Source organism: Cyprinodon variegatus, unplaced genomic scaffold (genome assembly GCF_000732505.1).
Source record: "Cyprinodon variegatus isolate N-32 unplaced genomic scaffold, C_variegatus-1.0 Scaffold667, whole genome shotgun sequence".
Taxonomy (NCBI): domain Eukaryota; kingdom Metazoa; phylum Chordata; class Actinopteri; order Cyprinodontiformes; family Cyprinodontidae; genus Cyprinodon; species Cyprinodon variegatus.
Window position 1 is genome coordinate 273,708 of NW_015151120.1, and position 12,329 is coordinate 286,036.

General features: G+C 35.9%; 1 protein-coding gene across 2 annotated transcripts in view; it reads left to right on the forward strand.

The window, feature by feature from the left end:
- LOC107097056 overlaps positions 1-12,329 on the forward strand; it is a 38,142-nt gene that overhangs the window by 15,273 nt on the left and 10,540 nt on the right. The window contains exons 10-30 of one of the 2 annotated variants that reach the window (XM_015394031.1): positions 504-578; positions 665-906; positions 3,038-3,125; positions 3,250-3,393; positions 3,529-3,731; positions 3,838-3,947; positions 4,920-5,038; positions 5,122-5,298; positions 5,385-5,416; positions 6,194-6,291; positions 6,426-6,448; positions 6,541-6,562; positions 7,025-7,052; positions 7,138-7,216; positions 7,297-7,443; positions 7,524-7,732; positions 8,125-8,237; positions 8,322-8,440; positions 8,543-8,713; positions 8,809-8,840; positions 9,595-9,692. In XM_015394031.1, the coding sequence (XP_015249517.1) occupies positions 504-578; positions 665-906; positions 3,038-3,125; positions 3,250-3,393; positions 3,529-3,731; positions 3,838-3,947; positions 4,920-5,038; positions 5,122-5,298; positions 5,385-5,416; positions 6,194-6,291; positions 6,426-6,448; positions 6,541-6,562; positions 7,025-7,052; positions 7,138-7,216; positions 7,297-7,443; positions 7,524-7,732; positions 8,125-8,237; positions 8,322-8,440; positions 8,543-8,713; positions 8,809-8,840; positions 9,595-9,692 (2,329 nt within the window). The remainder of the gene's footprint in view (positions 1-503; positions 579-664; positions 907-3,037; positions 3,126-3,249; positions 3,394-3,528; positions 3,732-3,837; positions 3,948-4,919; positions 5,039-5,121; positions 5,299-5,384; positions 5,417-6,193; positions 6,292-6,425; positions 6,449-6,540; positions 6,563-7,024; positions 7,053-7,137; positions 7,217-7,296; positions 7,444-7,523; positions 7,733-8,124; positions 8,238-8,321; positions 8,441-8,542; positions 8,714-8,808; positions 8,841-9,594; positions 9,693-12,329) is intronic. The other variant, XM_015394030.1, reaches the window with a different exon arrangement.

Genomic DNA, 12,329 nt, shown 5'->3' on the forward strand with positions numbered 1-12,329 from the left:
TTCCACTTTTAATTATGATCAACCTCAAATTTCAGTAAACCATTAAATCTCTCTAACTAAATACATTTATTTCATAGCTGTAAATTTACACATTTTTACTGCATCATTAGCTGTTTACAATAATTAGCTTCAGGTTACATTTGATTAATAACTCATGAATTTCTGTTTTTTGTGGTTTTAACTTAAAATATTAATGTTAACAAGTTTAAACTACCACAAATGTCTGTTTAACCAGAGAGGTTTTTGTCACAGTTTGGCCATTTTGAGACAAACCACAACAATATGGCTCACATGTCTTCAGTGTTGTCTTGGGGGACATGGGGATCCAATTATTGCTTTATACTATGATTTCTCTCCGTATCTTTTAGAAAGTTGTAAATAAAAAATGAAAATTGGAAGGCTTCAAATAAAAAAGAAAGAAATGAACATCCACCAAAACAGAAATAAGATAAAAACTCAGAAACAAACCTTAATTCCCTACCCCATTTCTTTTTACATTACAGATTGCAGATGGATTCATGATGGTTTTTAGACCAATTGGGAGTTTTGCTCATGAATTTGTGTCCTTTACACGTCAGGTAAATAAACTGACACAAACACATCCTGAGATATTTACACTGACCAAGCAGTAGCTAAAATCCTAACTGGCCTTAATGCCTTACAGAGAAATGTTTCAGAGATAAAGAGCACCACACTGACTCAGTTCCTGCTCAACTTCACTCTGGCTGAGCTGGCCGGCATGTACAGCACCAACAACACGTACATGGTCCCAGAGACCCCACAGTTTGATGTGACCAATGTGGAAGACTGGTTCCAGCAGGTGGTGCTGCCGCTGCTACGCAGGTTCCTACCAGAAGAGGGAGCCATCATCCCGCAGAACATCACAATGGCTTTTCACCAGCTGTAGTAAGTGTGAATGAGTTTAAACCGATTACATGCATCTTTGACTTGATGTGGACATTTTTCATTTTCATAACCTGTTTATTTATATTTTTTGTTGTTTAGCAAAGATTTTCCTGTTTCAATGTTTTATTGGACTTTTCAGGTCTATTTAGCTTCTATCCTAGTTTGCTTTGAGTTTGTTTGACTTGTAATTGTACACAGTGTTAGGTTTATTCTTTTATACATCATGTGCATTGTTACTTTGTTAGCCAGATAGAGAGAGTAGATGACCTTCCTTCACATTGTGGATGTCACTTTGTGTAAGTAGGTCATCTAAATAGGACAGCCTTCTTGTCTTTTAAAAATACACAGGATATGGGCACATCTTGGAGCCGGACTGATAGAGGAGATGTACCGGTATCTGTAATCTTGGGCATAGAGGCAAGATGCATACAGGTTCAGGGCATGGATGGCGTGTCAGTTATATACAGACAGCTAAACATCCACATGATCCAACACATAGACTCATGAGCTATAAGAAGGAGAAGATGACCTTGTTCGGGGCTCAATCTTTGCCCGACACTCGCGGATGTGATTTTTGAGCTCACAGCTGTGCAAGCTCCAAGCATTTTTCTCTGCCCTGTAACAACCTGATCTGGAATAAACTCTGTAACTTTTTTACTCCTGTTTATATAGTCCTTTTGTTACATGGTTTTATCCAGTTTGAGTTAAGAGTAGTAAGTAACTTGCTCCCAGGAAAAGAACCGGTGGGGAAGTCCCGAGGCGCAACTACTTTTTAGGGGAAATAACTTCCTCATTTAACAACAGTGAATCCCAGAAATGGGAAGGAACTAGTAATAAACTGCACCAGACTTCTGGTTGAAAAATAACTCTTACTGTTTTAATGATTTTTGAATGAATTTTTTGTTCATTGAGCCTGTTGTGACATTTGCTTTTCAAGTCAGTTTTTTTTTTTATAATTTGTTTTAATTGGATTTTTTTTCTAAATGTTTTTTATTTTCTATCACTTTTTCTATCACGACCTGCATTAAAAAAGTTATCTGTTCAAATACATCATCATCACAAATTACATTTAATCAAACAATACTACTTAGGTGCTCAGAACTCCAGTCAGTTATTGACTGAAAAATTATAACTTTTTTTATTCTACTTAAGTAAAAATACATTAAAAAAGTAATTCTACATTTCAAAACATTTTGGCTATTTTCCCCACCCGTCTATTTTTTGTTCTTAGTTTTTCCAAGTTAAAGCAAATTATGACAGTTTTCATTATGTCCATATATTAAGAATCTTAAACCAGATACTGCTATTAAAATAATAGTGATACAAAAACATAACAAAAAGATGTTTTGACATAAATTGCCATTTGCAGTAAAAATAAAACCATATATATTTAAAAGTGGAAAGCACTCCTTTACTAAAATAAAAGATTATGAGAGGAAATACAACTGTAAGCTATGAAAAGCAAAAAAGAAAAAGGTCCCTATTGTGACAACATGGTTACAACAGGTTCCCACAGTCTGTTAAAAGAGGTTTTTGTAACTATAACAAGTATGTTATTTTTTCCATCTGGTATATACTCCAGACTTTTTTAAACCACATGTTTTAAGAGGGAGGATCAGGTATTAGCTATTTTATACTTGTTAGGATTATTTTTATTATTTCATATATGAGTGTGTTAAACCTTAATATTACCTTCCTGTTATATGTCAAAACGAACGTTTACCCAAGCAATTTATCTCATTAGGACAGTTCTTCTGTCAGGATATACAGTTATTATATTTATTATGTACATAACAAAAATTGGGGAATGAAATCAAATGATACAGAGTGGATGTCTCCTAGAGTTATCATGCATTTGTAGCATAAATATTAAGACAGCAGTGAATAGCTCACAATGAAGGTCTGGAACAAAATGCAATTATTGTTTGGACTGGCATGGTCCAAGAAGTCTTTAGATAGGTAAACTTCTGATAGGCTACACATTTACCATAAAAAAAATAAATAAAACAAACTTCCTTTTTCAAATTGAGTCCCTCTAGTGGCCAAATGCCAATCTGTGGCCATTTTAAGGATGAAAAAAGGTCTATTTTTGTTGATGTTTGTCTGATCTGCGTATTTCTTCTGTGTGCAGCTACTTGAATCAGACTGATGTTGAGGGAAACGAATATGATGAAATCAATGATGTGTGCAGCGTCACCCTGGACAAGGCACCATGTGGGGTAAGTTTTAATTTTACTCAAGTTCACTCAAGACTTTTCATTTCTCAATATAAGTCTAATTTCCCTTAAAGCTGAGGGTTCATTTTTTCCTTATGTCCAATCATAATGCTTTTGATGCCCTCAGCTGACTGATGCAGTGGTGAACATAGCCCATGTTTTGCACTGTGCTGCTCGAAGTGAGCTGACGATGACAGAGACAACGATCATGAGACTGATAACTGAACTGGTTAAGCGTCTGAACTCCCTGGTCAAAGAGCTTTCCACAACAGTGAGCATATTCCTTTAATCTTCCAAACATTAGAACCTTCAGTTTTACTCCATGACTGTGGAGATGCTTCTGTGTGCTTTGGACTGCTCTCATCTCTCCAGCAAAAACTCTAGTCGGTTGTTTCTTGCTCCACAGAACATTGCAGAGTTGGTGTCAGACTTTAGGGAGATATTCAACGACACCGACCCCCACTCTCTGACACAGCATCATCTGGACGATCCAGAGTTCATCGAACTCTGGTTCCAGGTCAAACTGCTGCCTCTTCTCCCAGACGTAGACCCAGACATCCTCTCCTGTCTGAGCACCAAGAACTTCTCCTGCCCCGTTTACCAAACACTGTCAGTTCTCACTTTTTGGATATTTATAAAAGAATTTCCTCAGGGTTTAGTCTCACCACAATCTTTCTTTTTTTTCTTTCTTTTTTTTCCTACTTGCTGTCTGCAGGGTTGTAAAACTGAGTGATTCCATGATGCATATGGATGCTCCTGACATGTATAGTCACAACATCTACAAGTATTTCATCTATTCTTTCCTGCTGAATCACAACCACTCCGGTAAGCAAAGTAATAGTTTAACACTGCGAAGATGTATACAATCAGGTTTTTAATGTTTGTACATTTTACAGTTTCTTGTTTTGGGGTTAAACTGTATATCCAAATGGAAAAAGATGTGAGATAGCTAATCGTGGAATTATTTTTCATATTCATAGTCTAAACCTACAAGACTTTTTATACGAGATGTAGCTTATACCGCATGTTTTGTCTGAAAATATTATTTAAGCTTGTGGCAAGAGTTAATAATGTGTAATTCAATGGGATATATATCAGGTAATGCTAAAAGGTTATTTGATTTTTTCAAGGTTCTTGATAATATTAAAGAGGTATGTGGTGGAGGAAGTTATGCGATCCATTTCTAATTAGGATTGTTACCCAGTAGTTAGCAGACCACTTTTAATTAATTAAATAATGCATGCATGCATGCATGTGTGCAGAATGCATTTTAATTAATGCATTCTACATCTGAAATTAGATCTATTCTATCTAAAAGTGATATACTGTATTTTTCTATCCACATTTTATGTATAGATTTATTTGTAGCAAGGTTAAATAACTGTAAAATTTGAATAAAATGAGAGTATTGCAGCAGAAACTATTCAACATCCTAAATAGGCACAATATCACACTGAAAGTGCAAAGACTGTAAAAAATATTTTTTAGCATCCCTGCTGGTGTGAAGCTCTCTATGCAGCAGATTATTTCACGTATGTCTCAGACTGGGGCAGTCTAAAAACCATACAAAACTATTACTATTACTATTGTTAAATGAAAATAAATAAAAAATCCAAAATCTTGTGTGGAAGAAGTGCAGCAGCTTAGGATTATGACTGATATTCAAAAAGATATTTCTAAATTAACTAAAAATTTTATAATATATGTGTCTTATATTAAATAATTCAACTATTCTCAATCCAAGTATTCAAAAAAAGGTTTATTTATTCCTAATAAATGTTGTTTAAAATATTTCAGAGCCACGGTGCCAATCCCCAGCCAATCAGAGCGCAGAATGGGTGGAGATAAATTTTGGGTTCTTCTCAAGATTTGCCTCTGTCATGGACTTCTATGAGCTCAACCCACATTTCTCTGGAGTAAGTCTGGGAGCTGCTACTGGGCAAGATTAAGAAATAAATGAAGAAACTAGTGTTTATTTGTTTCAATATTTTCTCCTTAGCTGGAAGCTCTACATGTCCTGTCTACGAAGCAGCTGGCAGAGATGCTGCTGATGCCTCTACCAACGCCACCAGAGAAAGATGTTGTCATCCATCGTGTGTTTGACTTCCTGTTTGAGTCTCCAGAAGACAGAAAACTGACAGAGGTTCTGCACTTTATGGTGGAGCTAGCCCAAGAGGTAAAAATAGTTTTTTATCTTCAGAGACCAGCTGACTAATCTCCAACAGATCCAGAAGGATTGATATTCCTTTATCTCATTTGCAGGTCAATTCTTCCTGCAATGTCTATAAACTAATGTGAGTACCCTATATGGTTTTATACTACTCACCTATAAGGTATTTGATTTACTCATTAACATTTATTAAATACAACACTTTTTACTCAATTTATTGGCACCCCAGATAACAAATTTCTTCCTTCTAAAATGTATTTTTATGAAAACCTGAAGAAAGTCACAACCTATCTACCTGACTGTAATGCTTTCTGTTCTTTTTGGGGATAAGAAAAAAGGCCCCAAGTCAGGTCATACACCAATAAAAACTGGAAGTCAGTAATATCATATGTTTCTGGACAGTTTGGATAGATTCCAATTTGGTGATGAAACTAAAAAAAAAGGATTGATTTACTTACTAAGTTTTGTTAGTAATCTTGCTGTTAGTAATATTTTATTTTAAATGAGTTTGTTACATTATTTCCTAATCTTTTTTTTCTCTCCATTTCTTACTCATTAAAATTAATAAGACTAGATTAAAATCTCTGCCAGCAGTTCATGCAAAACAGCTGTTTGCATTCCTTAGATTTAGTTCATAATATTTTAGCCAGTCCTGCCATGTGTCGCTATATAATGCTATTGATTAAATCATCTTAAAATGGCTATAGTTTTAAGCATAAACCAAAAATATTGAAGCAACAAAGTTCATATTAACATTCCTTTTAAAAAATCATATTTGATTTGTTCTGTTTTTTATGTCGGAATTAGAAGATTTTCATTTTTTACTGAAACTCCAAATAATCAAGCTTCCTGTTGTTTTTTGTGGCTTACTTTGTGTCATTTGCTGTCATCATCTTGTTAGTTTTGATCGACTGGACGAAGCCATAACAATGCTGTCTCCAGACTTGGAATCGGCTATTTGGGCTAGCATAGAACAACTGATGAGCGTTGCACCAGAGGGTGAGCCTGTCAGCCTGAAAAACACACATGAAAGGACACGAACATCCACACAGACAATAACAGTTAAAAGCTCTGTATTGGTGCTGTTGTTTAATTAATATGTTGCTGTTGTTTTCCACTTTTGTTTCAAACAGAATGTGTGCCAACAGACATCTCTGTAAGTACTTCATACCAAAGTTACTCAGAAATAACTTGTTTTGTTTTATAAGATCACCAGTAATTAAATAAACAATAATTTATTCTTTGCAGTGCCCAGACACTAAGATCAACAGTAAGTATTCTGTGTCCTGTCTTATTTTGTTGTTTATCAGTTTTATATATGTATTTTTAGAGTATAAGCAGTTAAGGGCTGAAACAATTAATTGTGATTTAAAGATTATTGAAATAACCTCCAATAACCTATTAATTAATAGTTAAGAGGGGTTTAGAGTCTTAAACATGCCTTTAGCTGACAGAGAAACCCACTTAGGGAGGTATTTTTAATAAAATCGAAAAAAAAAACAAATATGAAAACATTTTAAATTTAAGATAAAAAATTTTTTGTTTGTCATTATGCTCTATCCAGAACTCTTCAAGTAGAAAAGTTATAGCTTCACTTTGTTCAATTCTGTAAAAAAAAAAAAAAACTTTTGCTGTCTCATTAAAATCAATAAATTATTGGCAGATGAATCCATTAGTAAGCTAATCATTAGTTGCAGCCCTAATTCAGTGACACTTTTTACCTTTTTGACAGGTACTCACATCTGCAAAGGCATCAACAGGTAACTCCATTTTGCATGATTTGTACTCAGTGCACTCAGTCTACCAAGATTATCATTAAAAGCCCCACAAATCTACTTCTTACAGCTCTCCTCTTCAGACCTACTTCAACAGCTCCCAGCATGTTTCCTGTAACTTCACCCTGGAGGAATATGCTTGTGCACAGGTGACTGCCACCAAATGAAACAAAGTCAGGATGGAAATATTCGGATATGCTGCAGCTTTCTCACTGTCTTCTACTTGCAGCTGGAGGACTTCACGGCTGAACATCTGGCCTCCCTTATGAGGTGTAATCTTCCTGGTAAAAGCAGTAATTCCAGGGTTCTATGGAAGCTGCTCCTCACCAAACATTCAAGTGTTTTGAACCGAGCACTGGACCTTCTGGCTAACATGGTGGGTGGATTTTGGGATACGTAAAAGCATCCTGACGTTTTTTTCTTGTGTTCTATTAAGCTGGTTTATCTCCCCTACAGTCAATGGGAATGATCCCATCGGCAGAGGCGATTTTGGATGTGGTTGTGGAAATCAGGTTGTCATCGCTGACCGATCAGGACCTGATGAACAGCAGTGTGATCAGGCTGTGGTTCATGGAACGTCTGGGCAGTTTCTTGCCATCTGCTTCAGGACGTTTCCTGCTCTGTCTGACCAGCAGGAACTTAAGCTGTGTGTCATACCACCAACTGTGAGTTAAAACACTTGCAAAAAACTATCTTAGTCCAGTGTTTTATGATTGAGTAGTAATAGAATGATGTATTTGATTCTTATTTTTTTTATGTCAATAAAAAAATGCCTATTGATCATCAGGCAAACTTTTTTCAGATTTTAGCAGTTGGACATTAACACCTACAGTTGGTTCTTAGTAACATTTTGATGATTTTGGACATTAGAACATTTTTTCCAAGTGGCGTAAAGTGCAAGATTTAATCCTTCCAGTCTTGCTGTCTATGTTTGACAGAATTATATTACAGAAACAGATGCTAAAATTGGTTTTGTTCTTATAAGTAGCTTTAATTGCATTGTCTGGGACTTTTGTATTAAAATTCTGTTTCTGTGGGGTCTGGTATTCATCATTAGACTACAGGTTTTTGCTAACAACTTCAAGAAGATGCCCCTGGAGCAACAGCAGGTGATCTTAAAGGATTTCGTCCTTCGTTTCCTTCAAAAATCCTACTCCGGCAATCACTCAGGTAACCACTCAATAAATCGACAATAATATATCTCTAGTCTTTGAGTGTTTACAGATCTCTCTCTGTCTTCCTACCCTTCCCCAGATCCAGGATGTTTGTCCTCCTTCAACAACAGCGCACAGTGGCTAAAGGACAACTTTGGGCCGTTTTCAGAATTGGTGTCTCTCAGAGAGCTGCTTCTTCTCAACCAGTTGTTCAAACCTGTGAGGCTTGGATTTGTCAAAATTAATCAAGATGTTTGAAATATAGCCAAAGCTACAGTGTTTACCGATGAATGAATAAATAAAACTGTTCTTTTTGTACAGCTGGAGGCTTTACAGGTCCTCTCACCCAAGCAAAGAGCTGAACTGCTGGGAATCACTCCTCCTGAAAACACAGACGAAGTCATCAACATCCTCTTTGATTACATGACCCAAGCACCAGAGGAAAGAGGATTTACAGAGTTCCTGTCATTCCTATCCCAGTTCACTGAAACGGTAAACAGAAAGTCTGTTAATATTAAGGATATTTTTTAAGGCAACAGGTTAAAAATAGTTGTTTAATTTTTACACTTTTTCCTTTTGTCCAATAGGCAAACCTTTCCTGTTCATCCTACATAAAACTGTGAGTTTCCAAAAGTAGAAACTAGAACTGATGTTTTTGACTGTAATGACCTTCATAGCATTTGGAGAAAAGAAAGCCTGCGAGCCTAAGAACACTGACCTAGATATTGAGTATTGGAGGTCCACTTCACAAAATAACATAGGCTGTGTCTGAAGGTCTACCCAAACCACTATATAGGGCACCATATAGTGGTTATGCCCTTTTAGATGAGTGTCCGAAAAAGTAGTCGACTCAAAATTTCCCACAATGCAATTTGAAAAGTAGTGATCATCCTTAATCACTAAATGAGCAGATTGTGATAATAACGTAACTCATAACGTAGGACCCAGCATTCAGGCAAGACAGACAGTGAAAAGGCTCTAGTAGTGATCTGAGTCCACTATATAGTCTCAGCCCTATGTAGTGATTGAGGTATCTAGTGATTAGGGTAGACATTCGGACACAACCATAGTGAGAAAAGGAATTATTGCAGAATAATTTGTACAACCTCTATATCAACTAAGAAGTTAACCTTTGGGTGCAGTTGGGTTTCTGACTGGACAATGACAATTTGTTCATAGCTAAATTCATAACAAAATCACTTAAGTACACAAAAGTCAATGTTTTGGAGTTTCCATCAATAAGACTGTATCTTAGCCTCATAGGATATTTGTCAGTAGAGCTGAGAGGTGTGCACCAGAGGGCGGCCTAGACACAAGTTTTAGCTGCATCAATTCTATTAGTTTGACTGACCTAAAAATGCCTTTCCTTACAGCTTCACCAGACTGGATGTTGCCTTGGTAACAGCTTCTCCTAACATAGCTTCCTCCATCACATACACCAAGATGGCTTTATCCAAGCAACTTCCACATGGTGAGGGTCCTTTAAAAGAAAGACAGACATATTTTATGTTTGGCAAAAACCAGATATTGTTCTACTTTAACTTAAATTTTCCTATCAACAGTTTCTCTCCCCCCCGGTTTAACATTTTCCTTATAAACTGTGAAAACATTTTTTAATTTTTGTCACTAATAACAATTGTAGCGATGAGAGATGGTAGATTTCCTGAAATTTTAGATATAAGGGAACTTATATCTAAACTCGAAATATAAACTTAATGATTGTTGTTTACTGCATAAATATTCAATAAGTTAATATCATATAATTTCATTTTATTTGAAAATGAATTTTCTATTTGTATAATGTCTAAGGATAGATTTAACTAATTTGATTTTTTTTGTGTTTTTATTAGACTGCACCATCTACAGTGGAGAGGTAAATATGTTAATGTGTTGAAGTGATTGGTTTATTTTCACCTTTTGTTGGATTGTTTTCTACAGTCAGTAACCATTTCATTGCTTTCTCTGTTCAGTGCAATGTAACAATGACAAATGGTAAGTTATCTCCCACTAAATAAAGACCTTTATTTACAATTGTTTTGCTTTTTTATGTAGATTAATATCCTAACTAATCTTTCAACTTCTTACAGAGACAGAAATCTGTATGGGAGTCAACAGGTATCATTGTGTAATATTTAGACTTTAACCTTTTTTAGTTAAAAAGTTAAATCATGAATACATTTTTTAACCACAGCACAAAGCTTCAGAACTACTTAGACAGCAAGACGATGGCGGGACAGCACTGCACCTTCTCTGTTGAGGAATTTGCCTGTGCCTCAGTAAGACATGGCATCATAAACTATCTTCAATCTACATGTCTGTGAAAAGGATTCCGCTTATAATATAGCATCTAATCTGTTTTCATTCCCTCATTAGCTGTCAGATCTAAAAGCTGAGGACCTGGTCGCCATGCTGAGTTGTAACAGGACCTCCAGCTCTAACGGCTCTAAACTCGTCTGGAAGCTGTTCCTTTCTAAAGCCTCTAGGGTCCTGGATGAGGCTCTGGATCTGATGGCCGACAAAGTGAGAAATATTTTTTTTTTTTACAGTATGAAGAATCTTTAACCGTTTATCGTTTTTGTTTTTCTATTTACTGATTTGAATTCATAAGATTTAAATAAATCAAAGGGTTTACAAACTTATGTATTCAGGGTAAAACAGTTTACTTGGTTTTCTTAAGAGGATAAAAATACTTTTCGGGATATTTCTTGAATCTTTGTTACTGTGCATACTTACTCTTTGACAGTAATGTAAATATAAACAAAAATAGTTACTTATGATCGTCCATAGTATAAAGAAACTTTAGCTCTTTATCATCTTGAAGTTTAGTATAATAACAAATCATTCTTAGGTTAATGAAAATGTAAATAATAATATTGACTTTGGATAATTAATTTCTGCAGATGCTCGACCCCAGCAGTCCCTCCACCTCTATGATCCTGGACTCCATACGAGAACTCCGGCTGGATTTTGTCGACACGGTCACCTTTATCAATCCCGACTTCATCCAGAAGTGGTTTGGCCGCCGCCTTCGTCCGTTCCTGCCAGCAGTTTCCAACAGCTTCCTTTCATGCCTTTCCTCAAAAGCACTGAACTGCAGCACCTACCAGCACATGTCAGCATGGATTCATTTATTCTTTATAACTGCTTGAGAAATAACTTCACCTCTTTCCTAATGCCTGATTATCAAATAAAATTTTTATTTTCAGTTTGAAAATGCTGAATGAGATCCAGCCACACATGATGCATGAAAGGCAGATGTCTGTCTTCACTCACTTCATAAGGGTTTTCCTGACAAGGAACAACACTGCAGGTAGGAACCTTGAAGATGCATAAATTGGTCCTTGCCATGTGGGTTATTATAGTGAAAAAACTCTAATAAAGATGTGAAACATTAGAAAAAGAAGGAGTTTTAGGAAACATACATTTATTTCTATAAAGTATCCATTGCTTTTTTTCTTTTTAAGTTACAACTGTATGTGTATTGGCTTCATGGTGGGGGAATAGCAATAGGACCAGATACTATCTGTACTGTGATGTCGACATGTTGCTGTTTATTTTCATTTAGTTAAACTTTCAGCTCAAATGAACACCTGAAAAACAATATATGAAAGCTTGATAAATGTCCACAGATGGTTGCGTAGTTATAAACAGAGTTCACCAAAAACTATATCATATAGTCTAGTTTATTTTTTGATGCAATTATTTGTCATCCAAAAGCAGGTAAATATCAGTTCATTCACTCCTCAATAAATCTGCATTAATATATCTCTAGTCTTTGAGTGTTTACAGATCTCTCTCTGTCTTCCTACCCTTCCCCAGATCCAGGATGTTTGTCCTCCTTCAACAACAGCACACAGTGGCTAGAGGACAACTTAGGGGCATTTTCACAATTTGTGTCTCTCAGAGAGCTGCTTCTTCTCAACCAGTTGTTCAAACCTGTGAGGCTTGGATTTTTTTAAAAACAATCAGGATGTTTTGAAATATAGCCAAAGCCACTGTGTTTACCAATACATAAATAAATAAAACTGTTCTTTTTGTACAGCTGGAGGCTATACAGGTCCTCTCACCCAAGCAAAGAGCTGAACTGCTGGGAATCACTCCTCCTGAA